The following is a 27968-nucleotide window of genomic DNA, read 5'->3' as shown; positions in this document are numbered from 1 at the left end:
TCCCGAGGCTCGTTCTCATCACAATATAACACTCTAAACACATATCAGTATAGGATTAAAAAGCAAGTTTTCCTTTAATTGAGACACTTAAGATGTGCTCTGGAGAATAAAGGTAAAATGAAATTCTAAGCACTTCTAAAACATGTTGTAAAACCAGTTTATTATCTACAGGTGTGGCTGTGTGTTAATTTATTGACGAAACCAACAAATACAGCACCAACTCCTTTAACTGGTGCTACTGGTTATAAATGGATATGACTGCTCAGATGTAACGTTCTGTTTGTTAAACCATTAGTGAGTGTCAGGTGTAAGGTTTCAGTGTTTAGTGTGTGGTGGACCATGTCTGTGTTGGATAGTGTTGTTCTCCAGACTCCCAGCTTGGTGACTCTGCTGGGGACTGTGGTGTTTCTGATGCTCCTCTACCTCCTCTCCTGCAGCTCCCAGGAACAGGGGAAGGATCCTCCTGGACCCAGACCACTACCTCTGCTGGGGAACTTGCTGATGCTGGATCTCAAGAGGCCATACCAGACACTCTGTGATGTAAATCTAACCATTTGGCTTAATACACATTGTAACATTTTAAGTATTCAATTTGATGCATACTGCAGTGAAAAGAGTGCATTGTGTTAATGTAAAATATTTTGTAGGTAAGGTTAAACATACTATTTTTCCTGTAACAGGAAAAACATTTAGCACCACTTCATATTAAAGTTAATTAAATGTTCACCATTAAAGTTGAGGGTAACTACCATGTAGCTAAATGGTACATGAACAAGCAGTAGGTTAATACAACAATACCTATAGCCATACCTACAGTAAAATAATTGTAGGTACATAGTCAGCTATGTGATTATAAATGTGTTCGTGGTATAGGTTATGACAAGTAATGCATTATGCGCAATCACAGTTCAATAGGCTAACATCATTATAATTCACTGAAATGAAAAGATTATCTGTTCAATAATTACTGATCAGTATCCTTGAAGAAGTGCATAATCATGTGAACAGCAGTCATTTAGACCCTTCATAAACTGTAAAATACACTTTCTTGACTTCTCTAGCTCTCCAAGAAATATGGATCAGTATTTAAGATCCATTTTGGGCCACAGAAAGTGGTGGTCCTGGCCGGATACAAGACAGTCAAGGAGGCTCTGGTCAACCATGCGGAGGAGTTTGGAGATAGGGACATCACCCCTATATTTCAGGACTTAAACAATGGACATGGTAAAATGAGGGAAACTGAATGCTCTGTACATTGATTATTACAAGTAAGTAAAATGTGTAATCTCCACAGGGATCTTGTTTTCTAATGGAGATTCTTGGAAAGAGATGAGGCGCTTTGCTTTCACTACCCTCAAAAACTTGGGGATGGGCAAGAAAATAAGTGAGGAGAAGATCATAGAGGAGTGTGGCAACCTGATTGAAGTGTTTGAGAAACATGAAGGTAGGGCTGTTGTGTCAAATGGCAATTTTGCTCAAATGGAAGTACCTTTGGTGTAGCTCTTGACATGACTGTAATTCATCTTGTGTTGGCTGTAACAGGCAAAGCATTTGACACAAACCAGCCGGTGAATTATGCTGTCTCCAATATCATCTCCGCCATCGTATTTGGCGACAGGTTTGACTACAGTGACCCAAAGTTCAAAGCAATGGTGGACAGAGCTACTGAAATTGTATGTCTATTAGGATCTCCAACAATCCAGGTATTGTTTGCAGACTTTATTTAAATTTTTTTATGATAAGTGTTTACAAATCAACACAGTACAGTCCAGAATGTTTACACCTTTTTGAATGGGGTTTCAGTTATACAACACATTTCCCTGGATGGGTCCTTTTGTCTGGAACCAAAGACGTATAATGAAGCTTTCTAACATCGATACAGAAGAGATCAAGGACTTAATCGGAAGTCTGAAGGAAACTCTGAACCCTCAGATGTGTCGAGGCTTTGTGGACTCTTTCCTGGCCAGACGGCAAAACCTGGAGGTAACCTTTCAGTAATAGGCTTGAAATCATCAAGGCCTGTATCATTGTATAATATTTTATATATACACTGTATATAAAAAATATTATTTTTGCGGCTGTGGCTCAGGGGGTGGAGAGGGTCATAAAGCTCTCGAGTACCGCGTAGGTACGGAAGCGTTGTATAAAATGCAGTCCCTTTATCATAACTGTATTTCTTAAGCATTTAAAACAAATCTTGTGTGTTAGGAATCTGGGAGCGTGGCTTCTTTCTACCATGATGATAACATGGTATATTCTGTGGCCAACCTGTTTGCTGCTGGGACCGACACCACAGGAACTACGTTACGCTGGGGACTCCTGTTCATGGCCAAGTATCCTCACATACAAGGTAAGGGACATAGAAACACACTTCAGTATGATGGCTGACTGGATTTTGATGAACATGAAACATTAGAGAATGGTTTGTTCCCCCACTCTTTCTCCTCAGACCAGGTTCAGGAGGAGATCAGCAATGTGATAGGAAGTCGTCAGGTCTTGGTAGAGGACAGGAAGAACCTTCCCTACACTGATGCTGTCATCCATGAGACCCAGAGACTGGCCAACATTGTACCCATGTCCATCTCTCACATCACCAGCAGAGATGTCACCTTCCAGGGATACTTCATCAAGAAGGTCACATTGCTGGCTGTTTTAAAGGGAAAATTGCATATGACCACAGCTTCCCCCCCCCCAAAAAAAATTATGTTGATTTCTCACTGGTGTACAGGGGACCTCTGTGATTCCTCTACTGACATCAGTCCTGCAGGATGAGAGCGAATGGGAGAGCCCCCACACCTTTAACCCCGCCCACTTCCTGGATGACAATGGAAAGTTTGTCAAGAGGGATGCCTTCATGCCCTTCTCTGCAGGTATATAATCGCAATAGCATGGTTATCAACATAATTATTTTAATTTCTGCTGTGACAATATTTTGGTCTCTTTCTCTCAGGTCGCAGGGCGTGTCCTGGGGAGGGTCTGGCCAGGATGGAGCTCTTCCTCTTCTTCACCTCTCTCCTCCAACACTTTCGTTTCTCTCCACCACCTGGAGTAACAGAGGATGATCTGGACCTCACTCCAGCTGTGGGCTTCACACTCGTTCCCTCACCCCACCAGCTGTGTGCTGTCAGCCGGGTCTGAGGAGAGAGAGAGACTATGACCTAGGCATCACTGCTGAAATAAGTTGATAGAAACTGAAAATTATACATTAGCCTGCTATGAAATATTTCTGTAGGAATACATAAGACATCCATTGGATTTAATGCTGCTGTGGTTGTTTTCATAAGTATCGTTTTTATTAACAGTAACGCCCAAGAAATAAATCCTGCTAATTGCATCTTAAATGTTTTAATAAAGTTCATTTTTTCAAAATACATTTTGCGTCCATACCATATTTATAATTTGTATATGTACCCAAGTGTGGTTCAACTTCTGCTCACTGTGAAGTATTCTGTAGTGTCCTAGTATGAACTCAAACTTCTAAGCAGGGCCGGATTAACAAATTCTGGGCCCCTGGGCACGAACGCATCATGGGCCCCTCCCAGCCCTCCTCCTATTAACTCAACCACAGCTAGTTATATATGTAAAACTATGTCCGTTGCAAAATAATATTGATTGTTCAGTAGGCTACAGCAGCCAATTAAAAATTAACAGCACACAATCTATAAATGTAATTAAATTATACATACCAGCAGCGAGCATAATAGCATGTAGTGTAGGCCTAATAATAAAGATGCCTCTTAAGTGGATTTTTTTTGTAGGGCAAGTGGAATATAAATTTACTTGCTTTATTTACTCTTTTTATATGGCTCTGACCTAATGTAGCTTTTCAGGAAGTGTCCATGTAGTGCCGACATGCTGAAAAGTTACAAGGGAAAAACCAACTTTTTTCTCAATAGAACGTTCAGATTCCAATGTATTCCTATGGGATTTTCATCAACATGAATTCAACTAGATTTTTCTCAAAATGTATATGTTTTAACATTGACCAAACATACCTTATTTTGAAGAAAACAACCTAAACTTTAGTTTAAGATATGTCTCCCAGTGGTGCCCTAGCCAAAGCAGCAAACACTCTAAACAGTATTTTCATACACTTTCTCAATGTTTATTGCAACCAACATTTGATAGCATTAAGGTGTAAGTGTCTACGTGCTAACTGGCATACTTGTTTTTCATTTATTGCTAGTAGTCGCTAGTTATTGAACTAAGAAAAGGATGTTGAAAGCAGGTTTGACCCCACTGTGCTCAAATGGTGTCAAATCACTTATCCTACTGAGAGAATTAGGCTATCTCCGATCATTATGACCTCGCCTCGCACTCTTTAGGTGAGAGGATTAGAAAAGCAAGTATGGAGATGCAGATGGTCATTCCACAGGAGCCAAACAAGCCCAAACCTTTTGACCCTCATCTGTCATGTGTCTTGACAGATGTAATCTGTAATTTAAAAGGTTTAAAAGGACCTTCTTTGAATTTACTTTGCTTAGTTAGATGTCATGCACGGCATGCATTTGCTTATCCCCTTAAAATAAATGTGATAATTATCTGGATCGCTAAAAGGCTTCAGTACCATGAATACATTGCATTATTATTTACATTCTGCTTAAAGACTGAGCTACCATTGGGCACATGATCAGATGTTTCTAGCAGGCATTTGACTAAACAAGGGAAAAACATTCATTAGCCCATAAGGCAAAGGGTGGACCTACTAGGTGCTGAGTCACACAGACTGGTTTTAGAGGGTGATTTTCCTTCCTCAGGTCTCTCCACTTAGCAAGTTACTTTAGAAAGTAATCAGAAATCATAAATAACACAAACAGCGGCATACAAGGGCACACATATACACCAGTCTGTAGCACGCACATGAGCACGCACACACAATGACCAGGTAGACCATGAGCATAGTAGACTTCTTTTCAGATGCAGTGAAACGTGTAGGTTCCAACTGAACCCAAAAGACATAATGGAGCAACATTTAAGGACTCATTTGACCAAGCCCCTGCTCAAGCCCTGCACAGTGGTCTAGGCCTGTGTCTGTAGTTATATATAGTTACATTTGAAATGGGTAAAAAAAAAATCCATTACATATTTTGTGTCACAAACAATATTAAATGTATATGTATACCTTATTACCTTACCTTGTTACCTCTGCTCATCATGAGGTAATGTCTCGTGTGTAACGCCCGCAGCAGTGCCCCAGTGTCGTCCTGTTTGTTCTTCCCATGTCTGTTTGAGGGATAACCTGCACCAGTGTCTTGTTAAGTGTCTGTGTGTTCATTTTCAGTTTGCTTGTTAGTTGGAGTAGCTTCACCTGTATATAGTTTGGATCCTATGTGTATATATGGTCAGTCTTTTTCAATTGTGTTGTTTCCCCACCTTTGAGTAGTGTGTCCTTTGTGGTCCTAACATTTGGTAGATAGATTTCCCTTCCCTTTGGGTCCACCTGCTCTACCTCACTAGTGTAGGATATTTTACCTCAGAAGGATTTGGATCCAAAATAGAGTCGGAGACGGAAGATCTTTCAAAGTCGAGATGGCTTGATTGGTTTATTCAGCAATGCAGCAGGTAGAAGACACAAAAAGCATCCAGACTCCTAAAATCTAGCACATTATATAGCACAGTATATAGCACATTATATAGTCAATATGAGGAAAATCCCCCTCCCTCCATGCTATTATTATCCCAATATTGCCCCATAATCTTTCCATAGTTTGTTCCCTTTTTCATGATGCATCATGTGTACGAGATGTCCGTCCAACCCTCTCTCTATGTTCCCTTTTCTCATAAATCCCTAGTTCACCCCTTCAACTACCAGAACCAGCCCTCTTCTGGCTTCTGTTCTATGAGTTTCTCCTTCGAAACTTTGGCAAACTTCTCCCCATTCTATTTCAGGAATGTGTTTTTTCCTACTTGTGACGTCTTTCTCTGAGACCAGTCATGAACAGGATACATCTGGACAGACAGTGCAGCCCAAACCTCGGCCTTCTTCCCTACTACTGGACATCCCCATATATTAGCCTATATGACCTATAATCAATACAAGTATGAATCCACAAAAAAACAGGTAAGAATAATTCAAAACTCAGAGACCATGTGACTGACGTAACAATCTGGCATAGTTTGGATGGTGAGCAGGGTTGAAGTAGGATGTTGATTGCAGATCTGCAGCAGGTGAGAGTAGTCTGTTGTCGTTTCCCAGGAGACTCCGCCCATGCACACACACACACACACACACACACACACACACACACACACACGCACACAGGGAAAGGGAGGGAGGAGAACACAAGGAAAAAGAAAGAAATCCAGTGTAACAGCCGGGGGCATGACACACTGATCTCTAAGGGGTGTGGCTTTTACTGGAGGGTTTCAGATTTTCTATTAGGGCACAACTACTGTCTGCTCCAGAGCTGAGTGTTTAAAAGCTTCTCATTCACACAGTACATCTAACTAAGCAGAACATGCAACAAAATATATATCTTTGTCCGGATTAAGATTTTAGGTTCTAAACCACACCATTAGAACCCTGTCTTGGTGACTCTTGTACCCCTTTTCCACCAACGCATTTTGGGGGCCGGTGCTTAATCGCGAACCAGTTCTTTCTCTTTCGACAGACTGAGAACCGGAAAAGTGGTTCGTAAGTGGTTCGTACGTGGTTCGCTAAAAGCACCACTTCGGAGCTGGACTAGATTGTGAACCAAGAAAGAACCGCTTGCGTCAGGGGCGGGGTTACCGTGACCAACAAGACAAACAGAATCCTTTGACCGCCATTGCTCTAAGTTTTTACAATTCATATTTCAGCTAAACGGTACTTGTAAATCAGCATCTGAATTAAAATGTAACGAGAAGTGGGCAATGTAGTTGCTGAAAATGTGCTTATTTTATTGATGAAACTGCTAATTTGTAAATTTGCTCCGACTTTTCGATAACCTAGCTAGCATCGCAGTGCAGTGCAGACACTAGTTGCTGCGTTTTATCATAATCCTATCAAATGAGTGAAATGACAAACACAAATGTTATGAGCTATTGAGCCTATATTTAACACAAATGTAATACACAAGCAGTATACAGCAAAAGTTTATAAAATGTTGCGCTGATAATGCCAGTGTTGCCATACTGCTGCGAGTCCAGGGTATTGCGCAATAGCCAAGAAAACACGTTCTTAGGATTAATAAATAGCCTTTAGACGGGCTCTGCTTTGTGTTTGGCGCTGCCGCGCTAGCGTTGCTAGGAAAGATGAGACGTATACAGTGACGTAATGACGTGGCTCTGTGGTGGCTCTTTAGCCCATGGAAAATCAAACTGGTTCTTAGTAGGCTTTTTTTTTTTTTTTTTTGTAGGCTCCGTTCTTGAACCAGCTCCGAACTGGCTCTAGCACCAGCTCCGAACTAGCTCCCGGTTCACTTTGGTGGAAAGGGGGTATGTGTGTGTGTGATTGTGTGTATGTTTTTGCTTTGATACAGTTGTACAACTTGTTCCCTTGGCTTGGCAAGTTTCTGAGTACTAAAGGTTAGATTAATAAGAATGCTCATGCCAATAAAAACCAGATGATGGACTTGATCAGTTGCTTGAAAGAGACTCTGAACCCTCAGATGTGTCGAGGATTTGTGGACTCCTTCCTCAGCAGGAAGCAGAAATCAAAGAGAAACTGACAATGGCCGGGTTTCCCAGATTCGTTAAGAAGCTCTTAATGCTAAGAGCTTCTTAGGAGCGTTCTAAGAGCGTTCTAGAGCGTTCTTAGAACGCTCTTAAGTTGCAATCACAGTTGCACACGGGTCTAACACCATGCCACACATTTATATGAGGACTTAATGTATAAAAGACAAGTTTGTATTGAATAAAGGAAGTAAGAAATTTAGCCAAACAAGATAGTTATGTAAACAGTCAAGTACAAAAGATTCAGTCTCAGTAGCAGAGAATGTGAAAACTATGACCTTTGTTACCTTTGACATAATCCACACTGTAACCAGAATAAGAGCACCATTCATGAGGTTTACTCTGTACACTTGCAAGTATTATTCTGGAATTGTTAGCTTTCTCTTTGGGTTAATGTCACAATTAATTTTTAAATAAACTTTTTCATTTATTTTAAAAACACATACAACATGGTTGTATTATTTACACTGTACAATATAAACACAGAACAATACTGTGGTTCAACTCCAAAATTCTTAACTAAAGCAGACATTTGAAGTGTAATGTAGACCAACAGTAACAGAACATTGTCTGCTGATGTGGGAAGGGAGATGGGGGGTCCCTGCTGGCTGGAAGGAGTCACTGCAGACCTGGAGGTCACTGGCAATGCCAATATACAGTATATAATGTACATCCCTTTAGTCAAAATAATTAATCAAATGACTGAAAGTCATAATTTCATTCAGTTTGTTTGTGCATAAGAAACAGACCAGGACTGATTTGAAGCTTTCTTCCATTTTATATATAATATACTGTATGTTTTAATTAAATAGGAAGATAAATAATCTACAAGTGTGGCAATTCCAAGTCTCTGATCTTTTCCAGTGAGTACCCACATTGCCCTATGTCCACTACAAATTGGCTCTGTCTGCACAGGCTTAGTTCAATGTTCATGGTGTTGCCTATCAACCCCTGAACTTTAAGGGGTGTGGCCTTTACTAGCGGGTTTAAGATTTCTGTTTTGTTGTGTTAAAAGCGCAATAACTTTCTGCTCCAGAGCTTAGGGTGGTGTTTTTTTAGCTTCATGTTCATACATCTAAAGGAGCAAAGAAGAGCAATATCTTGACTCAAATATTTGATTCCACTGTACACCATTAGAACCATGTCTGTGTTGGATTGTGTTGTTCTGCAGACTCCCAGCTTGGTGACTCTGCTGGGGACTGTGGTGTTTATGCTGCTCCTCTACCTCCTAATCTCCAGCTGCCAGGAACAGGGGAAGGATCCTCCAGGACCCAGACCACTACCTCTGCTGGGGAACTTGCTGATGCTGGATCTCAAGAGGCCATACCAGACACTCTGTGAGGTGAGACAGGGAGGATATTTTGCTATGAGTAATGCATTTTAAATTACTTATGAAGATAAAGTGTTAAATGTTTGCTATTCAAGTTTGTCACCTCTAAGAACAGTTTTCTTGAAAAAAAATATTTAATGAAAATGCATATACTACATATTTTATTCCAAGTGTTATCAGTGTTGTATTACTTAAAATAAAATACAAAAATATATTTTTTAATATAGATCTTTTTTTTACATAGGACGTATATTGTACTAATATATTTTCTTTTCTGGAAAAAGTCATTATGAGAACCAAACAAGCATCTGCTTGCCTAATTGTTTTAGATGCACAAGAAATATGGATCAGTTTTCACGGTCCATTTTGGACCCAAGAAAGTAGTGGTCCTGGCAGGATACAAGACAGTCAAGCAGGCTCTGGTCAACCATGCTGTGGAGTTTGGAGACAGAGACGTCCCCCCTGTGCTTCACCATGTCAACCAAGGACACGGTAAGAAAGTCATTTCTTACTGCTTTGACCAACTTGAACCATATCCTTCTCAACAGTCTCAAGTGCACCATTCATAACTGTTTAAAGTATCGTGTTTCAGCTTGGCATAGTCTTAGGGCATGCCCTTATCAAGTTCAAGTCTTTTATTGTCAGATACACAGACACAGGGTCAGACTGGGCACTGAAATTCATAGGATAAGACAACGCAAAGCAACCTGGCATCACATGACATATAAGTACTCAGAACATAGGTTACACCTATGACAAGTTAACATATAATACAATAAACCTCCTAAATATACAAAATAATAAGCAAGAGTATGCTAAACCTATAATACATTATAGTAACCTTATAACCTATACTAACCTAGAGACAAGTTGGGTACATATTGCTGATTGTGCAACCAGTAGCTAAAGTGACAGTGTGTGTGACTGTGTCGACAGTGTATCAAATGTTAGCAGTGTACCTTATCAGTAGAAGAACATACTGTTCCTCTGTATTTTACTCAGAATTGTGGATGCCTCAGTAAGCACATATAGTTCAAAATACTTGGTACTTTCGTCAATGAAACATAATAGTTGTTTGTAAGAAAATATATCACGTACAAGGAGTACACGTACCCAAATGCGGAGTGCGGAACGGAAAGTTTATTAATGGACAACTGAAAATCACTCAAGCAGAAGGCTCGGGAAACAAAACGGCAAGATAGGCCGTAGCAGGTAACTCCAAAGGGTGATCCGTAAAACGTCAAGAATAGGCAGGGTCCGAGATCGGGAAGGCAGTCCAGTAAATCCAGGGAAGTGTAGGAAAGCGGCTTAATGCGGCTGGAACAGAAAAAATATCGCACGATAGGGGAACACGTCAATACCACAAAACTCTTCAGCAAAGGAGGGAAACTGAGGCAGATTGCGAATTATACAATGACAATCGGGGGGGGGTCAACTTCTTCTCGAGAGTGTGTAGGCCTATCGACCCCCCCAACCTGTTATTTTTATCTCTTTAGGGGGGGGGGGGGGGTCCAAGTATTAATTGGGGGGGTCAGACCCCCCCTCCCCCATCTTATTTATAAGATGCGTAATCAGCGCACAACAGGTGGTAAGGAGAAGGAAAAAGGTGCTGATAGAAAGATGCGCTTCAGTTGAGCACTGCCGTGAAAAGAACACAGAGTGATCAGTAGGTCACCCCTCCAACCCTGTCAAAAATATAACGAACGCTGTGATGTGGTGGGTCAGGGCTGGGGTTGAGGTGAGATTCTGGGGGTGGGTGATGTTGGAGGGTGTGATAATGTTTGACATGTAATCCATGAGTCCCTCGTCACATTCATTCTTATGACCAGAGACACCAGTAGGTGTAACGCTAGAACATTTTTTTTTTGTCTTAACATTATCTGTGTGCAAAATGCACATTTAGGTGAATACATTTGCTTTATTAAGTATTTCCAAGCATACATAATTAGAAATCACTAGAGCAATACAATCCTATTTGTGTAAAACAACAGCAAAAAAATTAATAAATCTGTGAAGTGAGTGATAACAAAGGCTCCAGTACATACATTTTAAGTGTGTTCATGTAGGCTTCCATCATTCTGACCTAATACACATACACATACATACATGTTGTAATTGTATGTTTATCAATGATAACATGCATCTCACAGCACTGTACTTTCTCTCCTCAGGGATCTTGTTTGCTAACGGAGACTCTTGGAAAGAGATGAGGCGCTTTGCTCTCACTACCCTCAGAGACTTTGGGATGGGCAAGAAGATGAGTGAGGAGAAGATCATAGAGGAGTGTCAATACCTCATTCAAGAGTTTGAGAAACATGAAGGTAAGACAGAAAAAAAACAACATTTAGAACTTGTCATTCATTAACTATTTTTTGTGTGTGACAGGTAAAGCATTTGACACAACCTCTCCAGTGAGTTACGCTTCCTCCAATATCATCTTAGCCATTGTGTACAACAACAGATTTGATTACACCGACCCCCAACTCATAGCCATGGTGGAGAAAGCCAAGAGTAGAATTAACTTAGCTGGCTCTGTATCAATCCAGGTACTGTATGGTCATTGGCTTTCTGTATTCAGAGAACTGTGGCTTTAGACCATGGATTGTGTTCCTAAACCTTGACATTTGATTAATGTGTGCTTTTGGGTGTTGGGATGACAGGTGTACAACATGTTTCCTCGGCTGGGCCCATTGATCAAGAATTTAACGTTTTTTTTGAGAAACGTTGACGATGCCAAGAGAGAGATTTCAGACTTGATCACGGGTCTGAAGGAGACTCTGGACCCTCAGGTGTGTCGAGGCTTTGTGGACGCCTTCCTCACCAGGAAGCAGAAGCTGGAGGTAAGGGAAGTGTTTAATTATTACATCATGTAGATGGTTTTTCAAGGTCATGCAAATTCTCATGCTGGCTATGAGGAGTAGGTGGAGAGGGACAAAGATAAGTAAACAACTACAGTGTTACATCTTTTGACATCTGAAACATTCGGTGTCATAACATGTTATAAAAATCAGTGGTTATACAAAACACTTTGTATTTATGTTTATGCATGATTTATATATATCAAGCCAACTACTTATCCCTATGCAGAATCCTGACTAACTGGATGTGGGTCTATGTCTGTCAGGATTCAGGTATTACAGATTCTTACTACCACAACAAAAACCTGATATGTTCTGTGGGCAACCTGTTTGCTGCTGGAACTGACACCACAGGGTCTTCATTATGCTGGGGACTCCTTCTGATGGCCAAGTATTCTCATATACAGAGTAAGGAAGGACTGCCATGAAGAAACTTGGATGTAGAAACAAGAATTGATTGAGGAACTGTTGTGCTTGATGCAAATGCAGTACTACAAATAACACCAAAAGGCTCAAAAAGCAAAACATTATAGAAGTGCCCTCACTCACATATAATCTCATTCACATGAAAAGTTTCTGCAGATTCATTTTAGATATTGGTACACCGTTAAATACAGGTGTAGTGGTTAACCTGTGGTTCTGCCTATTTACAGTCAAAGATTTGTCTTTGACTGAACCATAAATGTTGACCAAGTGCCCACTTATAAACAAAGTTCTAATGGAAAAATCACAATGATATGTCCCTGAAAATCTAACTTTGGTCCATCCACATCTCCTCAGACCAGGTTCAGGAGGAGATCAGCAGGGTGATAGGAAGTCGTCAGGTCTTGGTAGAGGACAGGAAGAACCTTCCCTACACTGATGCTGTCATCCATGAGACCCAGAGACTGGCCAATGTTGTACCCATGTCCATCCCTCACGTCACCAGCAGAGATGTCAACTTCCAGGGATACTTCATCAAGAAGGTCAGATTGTTTGAAAGCGAAAATTGCACATGACCACAGATTTGTCAAACATTGTTTCTGTTGATTCCTCTTGGTTCACAGGGGACCTCTGTGATTCCTCTACTGACGTCAGTTCTGCAGGATGAGAGCGAATGGGAGAGCCCCCACACCTTTAACCCCGCCCACTTCCTGGATGACAATGGAAAGTTTGTCAAGAGGGATGCCTTCATGCCCTTCTCTGCTGGTACAATATTCAAACTACTTTTTTTAATAAACAGGGCAAGTTGACTGAAGAACATAATTTATATCAGATCAGTCTGCACGTTTTAGTTTTCAATATTATCTCGGAAAATAATCAAATGGCTGGCATTATTTGCAATTCCTCTCTCAGGTAGCAGGGTGTGTCTGGGGGAGGGTCTGGCCAGGATGGAGCTCTTCCTCTTCTTCACCTCTCTCCTCCAACACTTTCGTTTCTCTCCTCCACCCGGGGTAACAGAGGATGATCTGGACCTCACTCCAGCTGTGGGCTTCACCCTCAACCCCTCACCCCACCAGCTGTGTGCTGTCAGCCGGGTCTGAGGAGAGAGTCACACATTTCTTGTATTTTGCTGTGTGTCAAAAGTAATAAAATATTATCTCATGACAAGTTCCATGGACTCATTACTTTGTTTAACATCAATAATCCCCAGAAAGATTTAGCGTCAAAATTACACTGAGAGAGACAGAGAGGGACAGAGGGGGACAGAGGGGGGCAGAGGGGGACAGAGGGGGACAGAGGGGGACAGAGGGGGGCAGAGGGGGGCAGAGGGGGACAGAGGGGGACAGAGGGGGGCAGAGGGGGACAGAGGGGGGCAGAGGGGGGCAGAGGGGGACAGAGAGACAGAGCAGGTAGCATTAAGGCCTGGGCCTTAAAGCTACCGGACTCCGGTGTGTCCATTCAGCCCTGACGAGCCATCCCAAACAGAGGGGAGGGCCATCACATTTGTGAAATGTTACTCTTGTTCATCATGTTGTGCTTTTTGTGCCACTAATAAATGTTAGTCTTTATAGAATGGAGTGTGTTTTGCTTCTGTGCTTGAACAGTATGATTTGCTTTGGTTTGAACTGGCCAAATCATGGCCATGTTTTCCATTGAGCTTCTGAGAACAACCCTCCTCTGAGACATTTCTCCACGTTGGAGTCCCCAGAGGTATAATTACCTGTGGCTCCAGGGAGTTCTGTTGTTAAGACAAAGCACACATGTTTTTTTTTAGTTCAGCACATTATTTCACATTATGCAGACAGCAATGGAGGGTGTTCTTCTTCAGACTCCCAGCTTGGTGACTCTGCTGGGGACTGTGGTGTTTCTGCTGCTCCTCTACCTCCTAACCTCCAGCTCCCAGGAACAGGGGAAGGAACCTCCAGGACCCAGACCACTACCTCTGCTGGGGAACTTGCTGCTGCTGGATCTTAGCAGGCCTTACCGTACACTCTGTGAGGTGCGACAACTACCGACCAAAGCTTGTGTTGACAACCTTTCAATACTTTTTTTGTCTGTTTTCGATTACTTGTTTTTGCCAACATCTTAGCTTTCCAGGGAATATGGATCAGTGTTCACAGTTAATTTTGGACCCAAGAAAGTAGTGGTCCTGGCAGGATACAAGACAGTCAAGCAGGCTCTGGTCAACCACGCTGAGGAGTTTGGAGACAGAGGCCTCAACCAGATTACAAAGGATATCAACCAGGGTCATGGTAAGGCTATTTATTTACTGTACACATTTTCCTTTCTTAATTTAACCATAAAAAATCTCCTTAATAGGCATCCTTTTTGCTAATGGAGACTCCTGGAAAGAGATGAGGCGCTTTGCTCTTACTAATCTCAGGGACTTTGGAATGGGCAAAAAAAGTGCTGAGGAGAAGATCATAGACGAGTGTCACCATCTGAAGACAGTGTTCGAAAAATATGAAGGTAAGAGAAAAACACCAACGCAGGTAATGCATTCATATTTTGCAATGATAAATGTTATCTGCTTTACAACAATTATATTGTTGATAAAGGCCTCCAGCACCCTCTGGAGTAAATTGAGTGGAATTGAGAGTCTTAATGCTGTGCCTGTGAGACAACCGGTGTTTACATTTACATTTTTAGTCATTTAGCAGATGCTCTTATCCAGAGCGACTTACAGTAAGTACAGGGACATTCCCCCGAGGTAAGTAGGCTGACGTGCCTTGCCCAAGGACACAAAGTAATTTTTCACGGCCAGGAATCGAACCGGCAACCTTCTGATTACTAGCCTGATTCCCTAACCGCTCAGCCACCTGACTCCCCTGACTTTACAACGTTGTTTAGTTGATTCGGTGACACACAGACAAATATTATTCCTGGAATTATAGATACATGCCTGTGTCTGTGATGCCCAATACCCATCATGCAACTGGTGATTACTGTAAGATGTTAGATTTGGTGACACAGACAAACACACACAAAGATTCCTACTAGCAGAGTTTTTGTATACAATTGATTATATATATAATCATGCCACTAACAACTTAATCACAGAAAGAGAGATACCTGAAATTATAGTTAGAAGATGTGTAATTGTGGACAATGTATTTATAAACATTACAAACTATAACCTACTTGAATTGTAGTTTTCTTGCTGCCCTTAGACTTGGCAAGTCTAGGTGAGGGAAGTCATGGGTAGATTTGAAATAGTAATGTTCCACTTTCTATGCATGAACACTTTAAATAGTTCTTCTTTATGACAACTGTATATCTCAGGTAAACCTTTTGACACAACCCAGCCAGTGAATTATGCTGCCTCCAATATCATCTCAGCCATCGTGTATGGCGACAGATTTCATTACACTGACCCCCAGTTCAAGGGCATGGTGGACAGAGCCAATGAGGGCATACGCATTACAGGATCTGCACCAATTCAGGTACTTCTAACCTGTGAACCTCTGTGAAAAATGTCAGCCAAAGTAAATCTAGATACCTTATAGAACTGTAACATTTTCCATTCGTGGACTCAAGTCAGTTAGCAACTGCTTGGGTTCAAAATTAAACCCCATGCAAATTCATTTAAAAGGTGCAACATAGAATCCAAAAGGGTTCTGACAGGCCTGAAAGGGTTACATTCGGAACCTTTTTTGTTGATGTTTCCCCTACAGGGACAATTGCATTTTCATAACAACCTCTTGAGTGTATGTTTGCATGTGGGTCGACAGGTTTACAATATGTTTCCCTGGCTGGGCCATTGGATCAAGAGCAGAGGTCGTATGATGAAACTTGTGGACCAGAATGTTAAAGATGTTATGGACTTGGTCAGAGGCCTAAAAGATACCTTGAACCCCCAGATGTGTAGAGGCTTTATTGACTCCTTCCTTGCCAGGATGCAGAAATTGGAGGTATGGAGTAGTATATTTTTATTCACTGTATGTTCTAATACTATCATGATTATTGTGCAGCAGCAGTGAAAGTGTAAAATTATCTACTTCGGAAATGTTATTTTGAATCGACTTACATTAGTTTAGTCTGGGTCTTTTTTTTAATAGTTTTTTTTTTACTCAGACGTGCTATGTGATCGTACAGTACAAAATTGTAGTTGGACAATGCACACCTCTGCATCCTTACAGACCTAAGCCTGTAATTCTGCATTACTGCTTGTTTAAACGGATACACAATTTTCAAATGTTATTTGTCTGTCAGGAATCTGGCACGCAAAACTCTCACTACCATGACAAGAACCTGATATTTTGTGTGACCAACCTGTTTGCTGCTGGAACCGACACGACAGGAACTACGGTACGCTGGGGACTCCTGTTCATGGCCAAGTATCCTCATATACAAGGTAAGGACCAATTCAAGAGTCATTTAATTCAACTTTCTTGAAGGGAACGGTCACTCTGTACAAACAGCCACAGACCTTTCACACACTGGCACAAAACACAGACGCACCTAGTTGTACTGTAGCAATATGTACGCACAAACAAAGGGCAGAATATACTTAAAGGCTGTCAGTGATTAACCAGATAAGGAGGACTTGTCAGATATGTCCTGATAGCCTGTAGACTAAAGAGCTCACTTTTACAATTTTAACAATTTTGTATTTATTTTTTACAACTAGCCTTTATTACTTGCTTCCGTTTTGAAGACCAGGTTCAGGAGGAGATCAGCAGGGTGATAGGAAGTCGTCAGGTCTTGGTAGAGGACAGGAAGAACCTTCCCTACACTGATGCTGTCATCCATGAGACCCAGAGACTGGCCAACATTGTACCCATGTCCATCCCTCACGTCACCAGCAGAGATGTCACCTTCCAGGGATACTTCATCAAGAAGGTCAGATAAGGGATTTTAGTTCCATGTTTTACTCCACACAGACATATCTCACACCCGGAAATCTCAATGTTCTGAAAGGTTTTAGTTAGTGATGAACAATAAACTGTATATCGAGCTGATAAATTAATTGGCAGATAATGGGACATTTTATTATGTATGTTTATTATTATTATTATGTATGTAGTGTCTGTTCTCTCCACACAGATACTGTGTATCTCCCACAGGGAAGCCACAATGTTCTGAAAGGTTTTTGTCATTGTGACAAACCTGAACTGTGTAGGGAGGGACATTCAGGCGAAATACTGATGATTTATTCAGTTTACATTTTAACCTCTAACTTTAACCTCTAACCTCTATATTTGCTTGTGTTTGATGACAGGGGACGACTGTATTTCCACTATTGACGTCAGTCCTACAGGACGAGAGTGAATGGGAGAGTCCTCACACCTTTAACCCCGCCCACTTCCTAGATGCGCAAGGTCAATTTGCCAAGAGGGACGCTTTCATGCCCTTTTCTGCAGGTACTGTAGACCAACATTCATCCTTTAGTTTAATGTTTCATTTGTTTGTGGGAAGTACTAGTTGTGTTGTCACTGGATCAATCCTGTATTTTTATATATTTTGGGCCAGGTCACCTCTCTCTTTCTCTCAATCTCCTCTTTCTCTCAGGTCGCAGGGTGTGTCCTGGGGAAGGTCTGGCCAGGATGGAGCTCTTCCTCTTCTTCACCTCTCTCCTCCAACACTTTCGTTTCTCTCCTCCACCCGGGGTAACAGAGGATGATCTGGATCTCACTCCAGCTGTGGGCTTCACCCTCAACCCCTCACCCCACCAGCTGTGTGCTGTCAGCCGGGTCTGAGGAGAGAGAGAGAGACAGTCTCAGAGACACACCATTCATCCTTCTACTGCAACACTTTACTTACTTTCATTTCAGGAATGTTGAGAAATAGGTAATAATCAACTTCATGGTTTGTGAACTACTAAAGCAAGCATTTTCATAAAGCATCTGGCCTAGTAATGTTGTACCATTTATTCCAACAAGCTAATCGACATCTGTTAATAGTGGCTAATTTAGGTGTGTATTGTCTTGTATATAACTATATATACAAATTATCAATAAACAGAAATTACTACACTAAAATATAGGTCCTTTGTTTCAATCATGTACGTTTGTACACATTTTAAAAATAAAGAAAGCATTCCTTATTTAGTCTTTTTTTAATTATTATTTGGAACTTTTAAAACTCAAGACTCTTATGACACAAGTTGTAAAAGGCTCCCGCAAACCACCTGACATTCCTTTAACCCTTCAGCCAGAGATGGGAGTCTGTCTTGTCTGCTGATTGGTTCAAGAAACCAAACCTGCCTGAAACATTCTGACCTCGCAGTTCTGTAAACTCAAAGAATACAAACACACAAGATTCAACTTTCAGTAAAATACTGAAAGGGTCCCTTCTGGCATGGATATGATTTATGAATTACCGGTACTGTATAGATAGTTCTCTAGATTAGATCACGTGAAATCATTAGAAATTAGTAAATGCTCTATATCCAACATTTTGAAGTGAGAATTGCATAGTTTGCATTAATAAATACATCCAGTTATAGAAGTCAAAATCAAAGTTCTGCCCCTTACTGCCACTACTTAAACTGTTAATTCACACCCTGTCCTTTGTGAGGTATTGTTTGCTGTTTGCCACCATACCAAACCTACTCAGTCTGCAAGTATTGTTTGTATTGAAAGCTTCTGTCCTATTTTTGTACCTGAACCAGAGTTTTTGTGGTTTTCCCTTTTCTTTTTGTTTTAATAAATACCCCTGCGCTCTGTGCTTGGATCCAGCCATTCCTGTCTTTGTGGGCATTCATTACACAATCTCTGGAAATTGTCCAGAAGAAAGAAATTCACCTTTCACACGGTGTCACAAAACCACAGAAACAATTAGGTAGATTAAGCAATGTGTACAAACAGACAAGGGGACAGTTTACTTACAGCTATCAATGATAAACCAGATACGTATGACTAGTCAGGTGTATCCTGATAGCCTGTAGGCTAAGGAGCACATTTGGTTTTACAGCCGGCCTTTATCACTTTCTTTCCTTTCCCCAGACCAGGTTCAGGAGGAGATTAGCAAGGAAGTCGTCAGGTCTTGGTAAAGGACAGAAGGAATCGTCCTTACACTGATCCCTCACATCCCTAGCAGAGATTTCACCTACCAGGGATATGTAATATAATTTTTAGGATGTATGTACAATGAAGGTGTTTTAAATGTGGTTCATTGATAAGAAACATGCTGGAGGAACAACTTATGTTGTCTGCAGGAAGGGGAGATAATTAAGCTGAGTTTGTTGAGAAAGTTGAAAGGTCAAGGAGTTGAGAGGTTGTAAAGCTTAGGAACTGTTTTTATGATAGGACAGATGGCTGGATGGCTATCTGTATTAGCTATTTCTGAGGGTGATGACCCCAAAAAGGACAGTTGACCATTTTGGACCATTTTTGATGCTAAGAATGACCAGATACTGTGAGTGTATATAAGACAGGGTATGTTTTAGGATCCTTATCACTCTGCTGAACGACGTTTGCGTTACGTGTCCTCCGGTAGATTGGTCACAGAGTGCTCTGTTTTGTACTTTTATATTGAATAAAGAATTTGTATTAATCCGGCAATACTGACAATCTAAGTACACAGTGTCTTCAGCATTCCCGTTCACTACACTACCCGTAGACGTAGATATATCACAAAGTATATACGGTCAACTTCTAACCTTCACTACCTATCCAGATCTTCTCCACCTGCCCTCTCTCTTTCTATAGGGCTCTGGAACTGCCAGTCTACTGTGAACAAGGCAGACTTCATCCCAGCGTTTGCATCTCATGCTTCTCTTCATGCCCTTGCGCTGACAGAGACATGGATCCGCCCAGAGAACACTGCAACTCCAGCTGCTCTCTCCGTCAACCACTCCTTCACTCACTCACCCCGCTCAACCGGGCGGGGTGGTGGGACAGGGTTGCTTCTTTCCCCACATATTAAATACATATCCACACCACTCCCTGTTACTGCCAAATCATTTGAACACCATTGTGCGATGCTAACTGATCCTATCAAAGCATGCTTAATTGTTCTTTATCGCCCACCAGGCCCGCTAGCCGACTTTGTGGAGGAGCTGGACATGCTCCTCAGCGTCCTTCCGGATGATGGAACCCCCCTGATAGTCCTTGGGGACTTCAACATCCACCTCCAAGGAACTCAGGCCGTCGACTTCTTGTCTCTCCTGACCTCCTTCGACCTGACGTTGCTGAGCACACCGGCGACCCACAAAGCAGGCAAACAGCTAGACCTCATCCTGACACGTAACTGTATCACTGACTTAACCTCTGTAACCCCACTGCATATTTCTGATCACTACTTTATCCAATTCTCTATCTCTCTCCCCCCAACTCCTTCTACCTCCCCTCCCCTTGTAACTTTCCGGCGCAACCTCCGCTCCCTATCCCCCTCCCATTTCTCCTCTATTGTAACATCCTCCCTCCCCCCCATTGACGAGTTCTCGTCCCACCCCACTAACACTGCCACTGACACCTTGTTAACCACTTTAACTGCATCACTTGACTCTCTCTGTCCCCTGTCAACCAGGCCTGCACAATCTTCTCCCTCCTGCCCGTGGCTTACGGATGTTATCCGTGAAGAACGGTCCACCCTTCGGGCAGCTGAGAGGAGATGGCGCAAGTCCAAAGGCGGTCCGGACCTTGATAAGTATCACTCCCTCCTCAAATCCTTCTCTTCTCACATAACTGGTGCTAAAACCCTCTACTTTCTGAACAAAATTCAAACTGCTTCAAACCCCCACAAACTTTTTTCTACCTTCTCCACGCTTCTTAACCCACCTCCCCCACCCCCTCCCTCCACCCTGACAGCAGACGACTTCTCCTCCTTCTTTGAGAAAAAAGTCGCCGACATTAGCAGTCGGTTCCCTAAGCCCACCTGTCCTACCCTCTCACCCTCCATGACTGACCCGACTAAATGTCTAAACTCTTTTTCTCCCCTGTCTGAGGCAGAGATCTCTGACCTCATTCTCTCTCATCGCCCCACCTCCTGTCCCCTTGATCCTATACCCTCCCCTCTCTTTCAAACCATCTCCCCCTCCATCATAACTTTTCTTCTCCATGTCCTAAACTCCTCTCTTACCTCTGGCACCTTCCCCTCTGCCTTCAAACAGGCTAGAGTTACCCCTCTACTCAAAAAACCCTCCCTTAACCCTGCCGTTCTCCAGAACTACAGACCGGTATCACTGTTACCCTTCCTTTCAAAAACAATTGAATGTGCTGTATCTAACCAACTGTCTAACTTTCTCTCTCAGAACAACCTGCTTGACCCCAACCAATCGGGCTTCAAGACTGGCCACTCCACAGAGACTGCCCTCCTTTCAGTCACCACTGCCCTCCAGTCTGCCAGAGCGGCTTCCAGGTCATCTGTCATCATTCTGCTGGACCTTTCTGCAGCGTTTGATACGGTTAACCACCAGATCCTGCTCGCCAGACTTTCTGAGATGGGCATCACTGGCACTGCACTCCAGTGGATCTCATCCTACCTGTCGGGAAGATCCTACCAGGTTTCCTGGGGAGGCAAACTGTCAGGCCCTCGCCAGCTCTCCACTGGTGTCCCACAGGGCTCCGTCCTTGGACCCCTCCTCTTCTCTCTGTACACCACCTCACTTGGACCAATCATCACCTCCCATGGCTTCTCCTACCACTGCTACGCTGACGACACGCAGCTGTACCTGTCGTTCCCCCCGACAGATCCGGGGATCTCAGCTAGGATTGAGGCCTGCCTCACAGACATCTCCGCCTGGATGACCGAGCACCACCTCCAGCTGAACCTCGCCAAAACAGAACTTCTCATCATCCCGGCTAAACCCTCCATCTCCCACGATCTCTCAATCACCCTGGGATCTGCGACGGTGACCCCTTCATCCTCTGCCAGGAACCTTGGGGTTACCATGGATGACGAGCTCTCCCTCACGGCCCACATTGCTGCAGTCTCCCGGTGGTGTAGATTCACCCTCTACAACATCCGGAAGATCAGGAGATACCTGTCTGAGCACTCCACCCAGCTGCTAGTCCAAGCACTTGTCCTCTCCAAGTTGGACTATTGCAACTCGCTGCTCGCTGGTCTCCCAGCATGTGCAACCCGCCCTCTTCAGAGGATTCAGAACGCAGCGGCCCGCCTGGTCTACAATCTACCCAGACGCTCCCATGTTACCCCGCTCCTCATCTCTCTCCACTGGCTACCTATCATGGCCCGTATCAGATTCAAGACCCTGGTATTGACCTTCCGAGCAGTGAACGGGACTGCACCCGTCTACATCAAGTCTCTCCTGCAGCCCTACACCCCCACCCGTCACCTACGGTCTTCTTCAGACAACCGCCTGGTGGTCCCACCGCTCAAGACCGCCCGGTCCCAACACAAGCTCTTCTCCTGTCTGGCCCCCCAGTGGTGGAATCAACTCCCCACTTCCATCAGAGACACTGACTGTCTCTCCACCTTCAAGAAAAGGCTCAAGACGCACTTGTTCCGGGAGTACAACGGTACTTAGGAATGGTTCGCTTGACCCGATGTTAGTTTCCTCAAGGATCACAATGACTCTTGCTTAGAGACGTGTTGCTCTTGTGGTTAGTGGTAACTGACTTAAATTTTTGTACTCACTGTGATATATTGTTTTATTATTGTTGCTTGCTTTTTTTTCCACAGGTACACTTGCACTTATAGCAGTTCATGTTGTTTAATTGTAACTTGTTTAACTACATGCTCTTATGGTTCTTCCCTTTGGCACTTATTTTGGTTGTTCACAATGTGTGCTTCATGTTTTGGCTACTCGCAATGTTTTGTGGCTATCTCGTTGTTATGATCAGTGACCTATGCACTTTGTAAAGCTCTCTCTTGGAAGTCGCTTTGGATAAAAGCGTCTGCTAAATGAATAAATGTAAATGTAAATGTAAATGTCTTCAGAATATTTACTTAACAGATACTTCATCAAAAAGGTCAGATAAGGGATTTTAGTTCAGTGTCTGTTCACACAGGCATATTTTCAACCAGGAAACCACAGTGTTCTGAAAGGTTTTAAGGTAGGGATGCACAATAGACAGTATGTTGGTTATCTTAACCATATTGGTGATCTCATCGGCATCGGCCGTTAGAAGGATGTCATTATTGATTATCAGTGTTGGCTGAAAAGAATCCATGTCATCCCAAGGCATTCCTAGTTTTAGTCTAGTCTGGTCCTTGAACTGAACTTTCTAGTGAGGAACTTTCAGACCAAATATTGATGATTCATTGAGTTGATATTTTGAGCTGTTGGCCTCAGCTTTCATCTGTCATGTCTTTGCTTGTGTGAGATTTCCTCGATTGAGTCAGAGGTAATGAACTTTAAGATCATAAACCAGTAAATTATCTACATATGTGACAATGTGTAAAGTTCCTGGTGAAAGCTTTTCCATTGTAAATCAGTACGGCCCGCCTCCGCCCACAAAAGGATAAATTCTCATGTATAAAGCACGTTGGTGCAACCAGTAAACACAATGCTCTGCATCTGAGTTGTGTTTGTGAAAGCATTAGTGAGTGTCAGGTGTAAGGGTTCAGTGTTTAGTGTGGGGTGGACCATGACTGTGTTGGATAGTGTTGTTCTCCAGACTCCCAGTTTGGTGACTCTGCTGGGGACTGTGGTGTTTCTGCTGCTCCTCTACCTCCTCTCCTGCAGCTCCCAGGAACAGGGGAAGGATCCTCCAGGACCCAGACCACTACCTCTGCTGGGGAACTTGCTGATGCTGGATCTCAAGAGGCCATACCAGACACTCTGTAAGGTGAGTTACCTTTCTGTAGGTTTTTTGCGAGGTTTTTTTTTAGAGTGGGAACTCGAACCTACAGCATGGTATCTCTCCAGGAATAGGATTGAATAGGCCGAACATAGTGGAAAATCAAGAATGAGTATCAGCTCAAAACTATTAGGCACCTGATAAATACAAATCTTTTTGCTTATTATCAGTGCTACAACTAACTAATACTGGTCCCTTGTACACATCTCGACAGATCTCTAGGCAATATGGATCTGTGTTCACAGTTCATTTTGGATTGAAGAAAGTGGTGGTTCTAGCAGGATACAAGACAGTAAAGGACGCTTTGGTCAACCATGCTGAGGAGTTTGGTGACAGAGAGTTACCTCCCATGTTCAATGATTTAAATGAAGGACATGGTAAGGATTAAGTTGAAACCAACTATTGTTACTCTTGTCACATTCTTTATCTTAATCAAAACATATAATTTTACCTTGGTCTCTTTTCAACGTAGGTATCTCTTATGATATCTTTAGAGAACAAAGTTCTAAAGAAAAATCTGGGTTAATACCACAAGTCTTCAGAAGGTTTAAATGATAATTATATATTTTGCGATCCATAGGGATTCTGTTTGCTAATGGAGACTCCTGGAAAGAGATGAGGCGCTTTGCTCTCACTACCCTCAGAGACTTTGGAATGGGCAAGAAGATGAGTGAGGAGAAGATCATAGAGGAGTGTGGAAACCTGATTGAAGTGTTTGAGAAATATGAGGGTAAGAGATTAAAAACTTACAGTTTTTATTAGAAAAGGTGTAATGACATACATAGTTGAACATTCAGTGTGTATTTAATACATTTGGTGCCTGGTTTCTTTGTAATAGGTAAAGCATTTGACACCACGCAGCCAGTTAATTACGCTGTATCCAATATCATCTGTGCCATTGTGTATGGCAACAGGTTTGAATACACTGATCTTGAGTTCACCAAAATGGTGGACCGAGCCAATGAGAACATCAGACTTGGAGGATCTCCATCAATGCAGGTACTCATGCATACTCCAGAAACATTCTTCTAAAGACTAGGTATCACTTTTGGATATTAGATATGTGTTGAAAAGTCACAATAATCTGAATTTAGCCTAATTTTGTATGTGTGTCTCTGTGTGTGTGTGTGATTGTGTGTATGTCTTTGCTTTGATACAGTTGTACAACTTGTTCCCTTGGCTTGGCAAATTTCTGAGTACTAAACGTCAGATTAATAAGAACGCTCATGCCAATAAAAACCAGATCATGGACTTGATCAGTTGCTTGAAGGACACTCTGAACCCTCAGATGTGTCGAGGATTTGTGGACTCCTTCCTCAGCAGGAAGCAGATCCTGGAGGTAGATTCACACTGGATAGAATGGCTAACTATGGATAGTATATCTACATGTCAAATTTCTCTTAAACAGAAAATGTACAAGAAGTGGTAGGCAGATTTGTTGAGCATTTCATCAATTCTGATCCTCATGCATTTAACTTCTGTGTGGAAGGAATCAGGAAAGAAGGACACCCATTACCACAAAGAGAATCTGACAAATACAGTCGCTAACCTGTTTGCTGCTGGTACCGACACAACAGGGACCACACTAAGATGGGGTTTGTTGCTCATGGCCAAGTACCCCCGGATACAAGGTTAGGACCAAAGCACACACATGTGCATCGAAAAAGCACACTGAAACCTTTCTACTGGTTTACAAGCTTTAAGCCAATTTTAACTGATCCAGGGCAAAGATCATTGTTTAATCAATCACTGTAGGTATGAGAGTAACTTTCAAATCACTCTTGTCTCTTTAGACCAGGTTCAGGAGGAGATCAGCAGGGTGATAGGAAGTCGTCAGGTCTTGGTAGAGGACAGGAAGAACCTTCCCTACACTGATGCTGTCATCCATGAGACCCAGAGACTGGCCAACATTGTACCCATGTCCCTCCCTCACGTCACCAGCAGAGATGTCAACTTCCAGGGATACTTAATCAAGAAGGTCAGATAGCATGCGTGTCATTGTGATAAACTTCAATCTCCAAAATGTTGAGGACGGTCGTCAGTTTAACATTCTCTCTGGTGTACAGGGGACTGTTGTGTTTCCTCTACTGACATCAGTCCTGCAGGATGAGAGCGAATGGGAGAGCCCCCACACCTTTAACCCCGCCCACTTCCTGGATGACAAGGGGACGTTTGTCAAGAGGGATGCCTTCATGCCCTTCTCTGCTGGTATGTAATTGTGATTTTCTGAAAGAGTCATCAGTGTGACCATTCGGATAATGCTTGCAGTTTTGGAAATCGTTTTGGGATCTCTCTCTCAGGTCGCAGGGTGTGTCTGGGGGAGGGTCTGGCCAGGATGGAGCTCTTCCTCTTCTTCACCTCTCTCCTCCAACACTTTCGTTTCTCTCCTCCACCCGGGGTAACAGAGGATGATCTGGATCTCACTCCAGCTGTGGGCTTCACCCTCAACCCCTCACCCCACAAGCTGTGTGCTGTCAGCCGGGTCTAGCACCATGCCACACATTTACATGATGACTTAATGTACAGTATATAAGACAAGTTTGTATTGGATAAAGGAAGTAAGAAATTTAGTCAAATGAGATGGTTGTGTAAACAGTCGAGTACACACAAATTGGTGTCAGTAGCAGAGAATGTAAAAACTATGACCTTTGTTACCTTTGACATAATCCACACTGTAACCAGAATAAAAGCACCATTAATGATGTTTCTTCTGTACACTTGCAAGTATTATTCTGGAATTATTGCCAGCTTTCTTTTTGGGTTGATGTAATAATGAATTTGTAAATAAACTGTTTAATGTATTTTAAAAACACATTCAACATGGTTGCATTATTTACACTTTACAATATATAGACAGAGCAATACAATGTGGTTCAACTCAAACAATTCTACACTAAAGCAGACATTTGAAGTGTAATGTAGACCAACAGTAACAGAACATTGTCTGCTGATGTGGGAGGGGAGATGGGGGGTCCCTGCTGGCTGGAAGGAGTCACTGCAGACCTGGAGGTCACTGGCAATGCCAATATACAGTATATAATGTACATCCCTTTAGTGAAAATAATTAATCAAATGACTGAAAGTCATAATTTCATTTAGTTTGTTTATGCATAAGAAACAGACCAGGACTGATTTGAAGCTTTCTTCCATATTATATATAATATATTGTATGTTTTACTTAAATAGGAAGATAAATCATCTACAAGTGTGGCACTGGAGGCTGTTGTTCTCCAGACTTCCAGCTTGGTGACTCTGCTGGGAGTCTGGAGAACAACAGCCTCCAATGCTGTCTGCACAATGTGAAATGATGTGCTTAACTAAAAAAAAACATTTGTGCTTTCAGGGTTTCCTGCATGTGTTAGTTAAGGTGGTAGGGTATGGTTTGCCGTTTTTTTTTTAATGTTTTTTTTTTTTAAGACTGTGGTGTTTCTGCTGCTCTCTTTCTCCACCCGGGGTAACAGAGGATGATCTGGACCTCACTCCAGGTGTGGGCTTCACCCTGAACCCCTCACTCCACCAGCTGTGTGCTGTCAGCCGGGTCTGAGGAGAGAGACTGAGACAGTTTCAGAGACACACCTTTCATCCTTCTACTGCAACACTTTTTTTACTTAGTTACACCCATTTCAGGAATGTTGAGAAATAGGTAATAATCAACCTCATGGTTTGTGAATATATACAAATGATCAATTAACATAAATTACTACACTAAAATATAGGTCCTTGGTTTCAATCATGTACATTTGTACACATTTTTAAAATAAAGAAAGCATTCCTTATATTTTGAAACTTTTAAAACTAAAGACTCTTATGACATAAGTTGTGAAAGGCTCACACAAACCACCTGACATTCCTTTAACCCTTCAGCCAGAGATGGGAGTCTGTTTTGTCTGCTGATTGGTTCAAGAAACCAAACCTGCCTGAAACATTCTGACCTTGCTGTTCTGCAAACTCAAAGAATACAACCACACGGCAAACTGTAAGATTCATGAATTACTA

At 42.4% G+C, this 27968-nt stretch overlaps 4 protein-coding genes across 6 annotated transcripts; all 4 read left to right on the top strand.

Moving 5' to 3' along the window:
* The first annotated feature begins 76 nt into the window (after positions 1–76).
* Positions 77–27640, top strand: LOC134008584 (cytochrome P450 2K1-like). The gene is made up of 10 exons (XM_062448021.1): positions 77–540; positions 1062–1224; positions 1295–1444; positions 1543–1703; positions 1804–1983; positions 2209–2350; positions 2450–2634; positions 2729–2870; positions 2951–3158; positions 27545–27640. Exons 1-9 carry the CDS (start codon positions 340–342, stop codon positions 3136–3138), a joined length of 1512 nt encoding a protein of 503 aa, XP_062304005.1. The 5' UTR covers positions 77–339; the 3' UTR covers positions 3139–3158; positions 27545–27640.
* On the top strand, positions 8736–13435 carry LOC134008556 (cytochrome P450 2K1-like). 2 transcript variants are annotated; one of them, XM_062447986.1, is made up of 9 exons: positions 8736–8995; positions 9313–9475; positions 11155–11304; positions 11369–11529; positions 11644–11823; positions 12108–12249; positions 12622–12806; positions 12919–13029; positions 13177–13435. In XM_062447986.1, exons 1-9 carry the CDS (start codon positions 8795–8797, stop codon positions 13276–13278), a joined length of 1395 nt encoding a protein of 464 aa, XP_062303970.1. In that variant the 5' UTR covers positions 8736–8794; the 3' UTR covers positions 13279–13435. The 2 variants fall into 2 exon arrangements, with proteins under 2 accessions (XP_062303970.1, XP_062303960.1); XM_062447976.1 differs by having other exon boundaries at positions 8744–8995; positions 12888–13029.
* Positions 13859–18305, top strand: LOC134008542 (cytochrome P450 2K1-like). 2 transcript variants are annotated; one of them, XM_062447958.1, is made up of 9 exons: positions 13859–14263; positions 14354–14516; positions 14584–14733; positions 15547–15707; positions 15996–16175; positions 16477–16618; positions 16922–17106; positions 17486–17627; positions 17776–18305. In XM_062447958.1, the coding sequence occupies exons 1-9, from the start codon at positions 14060–14062 to the stop codon at positions 17961–17963; spliced, it is 1515 nt and encodes a 504-aa protein (XP_062303942.1). In that variant the 5' UTR covers positions 13859–14059; the 3' UTR covers positions 17964–18305. The 2 variants fall into 2 exon arrangements, with proteins under 2 accessions (XP_062303942.1, XP_062303951.1); XM_062447967.1 differs by lacking the exons at positions 17486–17627; positions 17776–18305 and adding an exon at positions 17311–17441.
* LOC134008587 (cytochrome P450 2K1-like) lies at positions 23664–26725 on the top strand. The gene is made up of 9 exons (XM_062448036.1): positions 23664–23960; positions 24187–24349; positions 24553–24702; positions 24811–24971; positions 25132–25311; positions 25462–25603; positions 25766–25950; positions 26039–26180; positions 26273–26725. Exons 1-9 carry the CDS (start codon positions 23760–23762, stop codon positions 26458–26460), a joined length of 1512 nt encoding a protein of 503 aa, XP_062304020.1. The 5' UTR covers positions 23664–23759; the 3' UTR covers positions 26461–26725.
* Positions 27641–27968: the final 328 nt, after the last annotated feature.

Source organism: Osmerus eperlanus, chromosome 2, assembly GCF_963692335.1.
Source record: "Osmerus eperlanus chromosome 2, fOsmEpe2.1, whole genome shotgun sequence".
NCBI classification, from domain to species: Eukaryota; Metazoa; Chordata; class Actinopteri; order Osmeriformes; family Osmeridae; genus Osmerus; species Osmerus eperlanus.
This window is presented reverse-complemented; position numbering and strand designations above follow the sequence as displayed.

Coding starts and splice junctions, on each gene's coding strand:
- LOC134008587 (XM_062448036.1), top strand. CDS start 23,760: ATGACTGTGTTGGATAGTGTTGTTCTCCAGACTCCCAGTTTGGTGACT. Junction 24,350..24,552: donor TGATTTAAATGAAGGACATG/GTAAGGATTAAG, acceptor TGCGATCCATAG/GGATTCTGTTTGCTAATGGA. Junction 25,312..25,461: donor GCAGGAAGCAGATCCTGGAG/GTAGATTCACAC, acceptor TCTGTGTGGAAG/GAATCAGGAAAGAAGGACAC.
- LOC134008584 (XM_062448021.1), top strand. CDS start 340: ATGTCTGTGTTGGATAGTGTTGTTCTCCAGACTCCCAGCTTGGTGACT. Junction 1,704..1,803: donor TAGGATCTCCAACAATCCAG/GTATTGTTTGCA, acceptor ATGGGGTTTCAG/TTATACAACACATTTCCCTG. Junction 2,871..2,950: donor CTTCATGCCCTTCTCTGCAG/GTATATAATCGC, acceptor TCTTTCTCTCAG/GTCGCAGGGCGTGTCCTGGG.
- LOC134008556 (XM_062447976.1), top strand. CDS start 8,795: ATGTCTGTGTTGGATTGTGTTGTTCTGCAGACTCCCAGCTTGGTGACT. Junction 9,476..11,154: donor CCATGTCAACCAAGGACACG/GTAAGAAAGTCA, acceptor TTCTCTCCTCAG/GGATCTTGTTTGCTAACGGA. Junction 11,824..12,107: donor CCAGGAAGCAGAAGCTGGAG/GTAAGGGAAGTG, acceptor TATGTCTGTCAG/GATTCAGGTATTACAGATTC.
- LOC134008542 (XM_062447958.1), top strand. CDS start 14,060: ATGCAGACAGCAATGGAGGGTGTTCTTCTTCAGACTCCCAGCTTGGTG. Junction 16,176..16,476: donor CCAGGATGCAGAAATTGGAG/GTATGGAGTAGT, acceptor TTTGTCTGTCAG/GAATCTGGCACGCAAAACTC. Junction 17,107..17,485: donor AGGGATACTTCATCAAGAAG/GTCAGATAAGGG, acceptor GTTTGATGACAG/GGGACGACTGTATTTCCACT.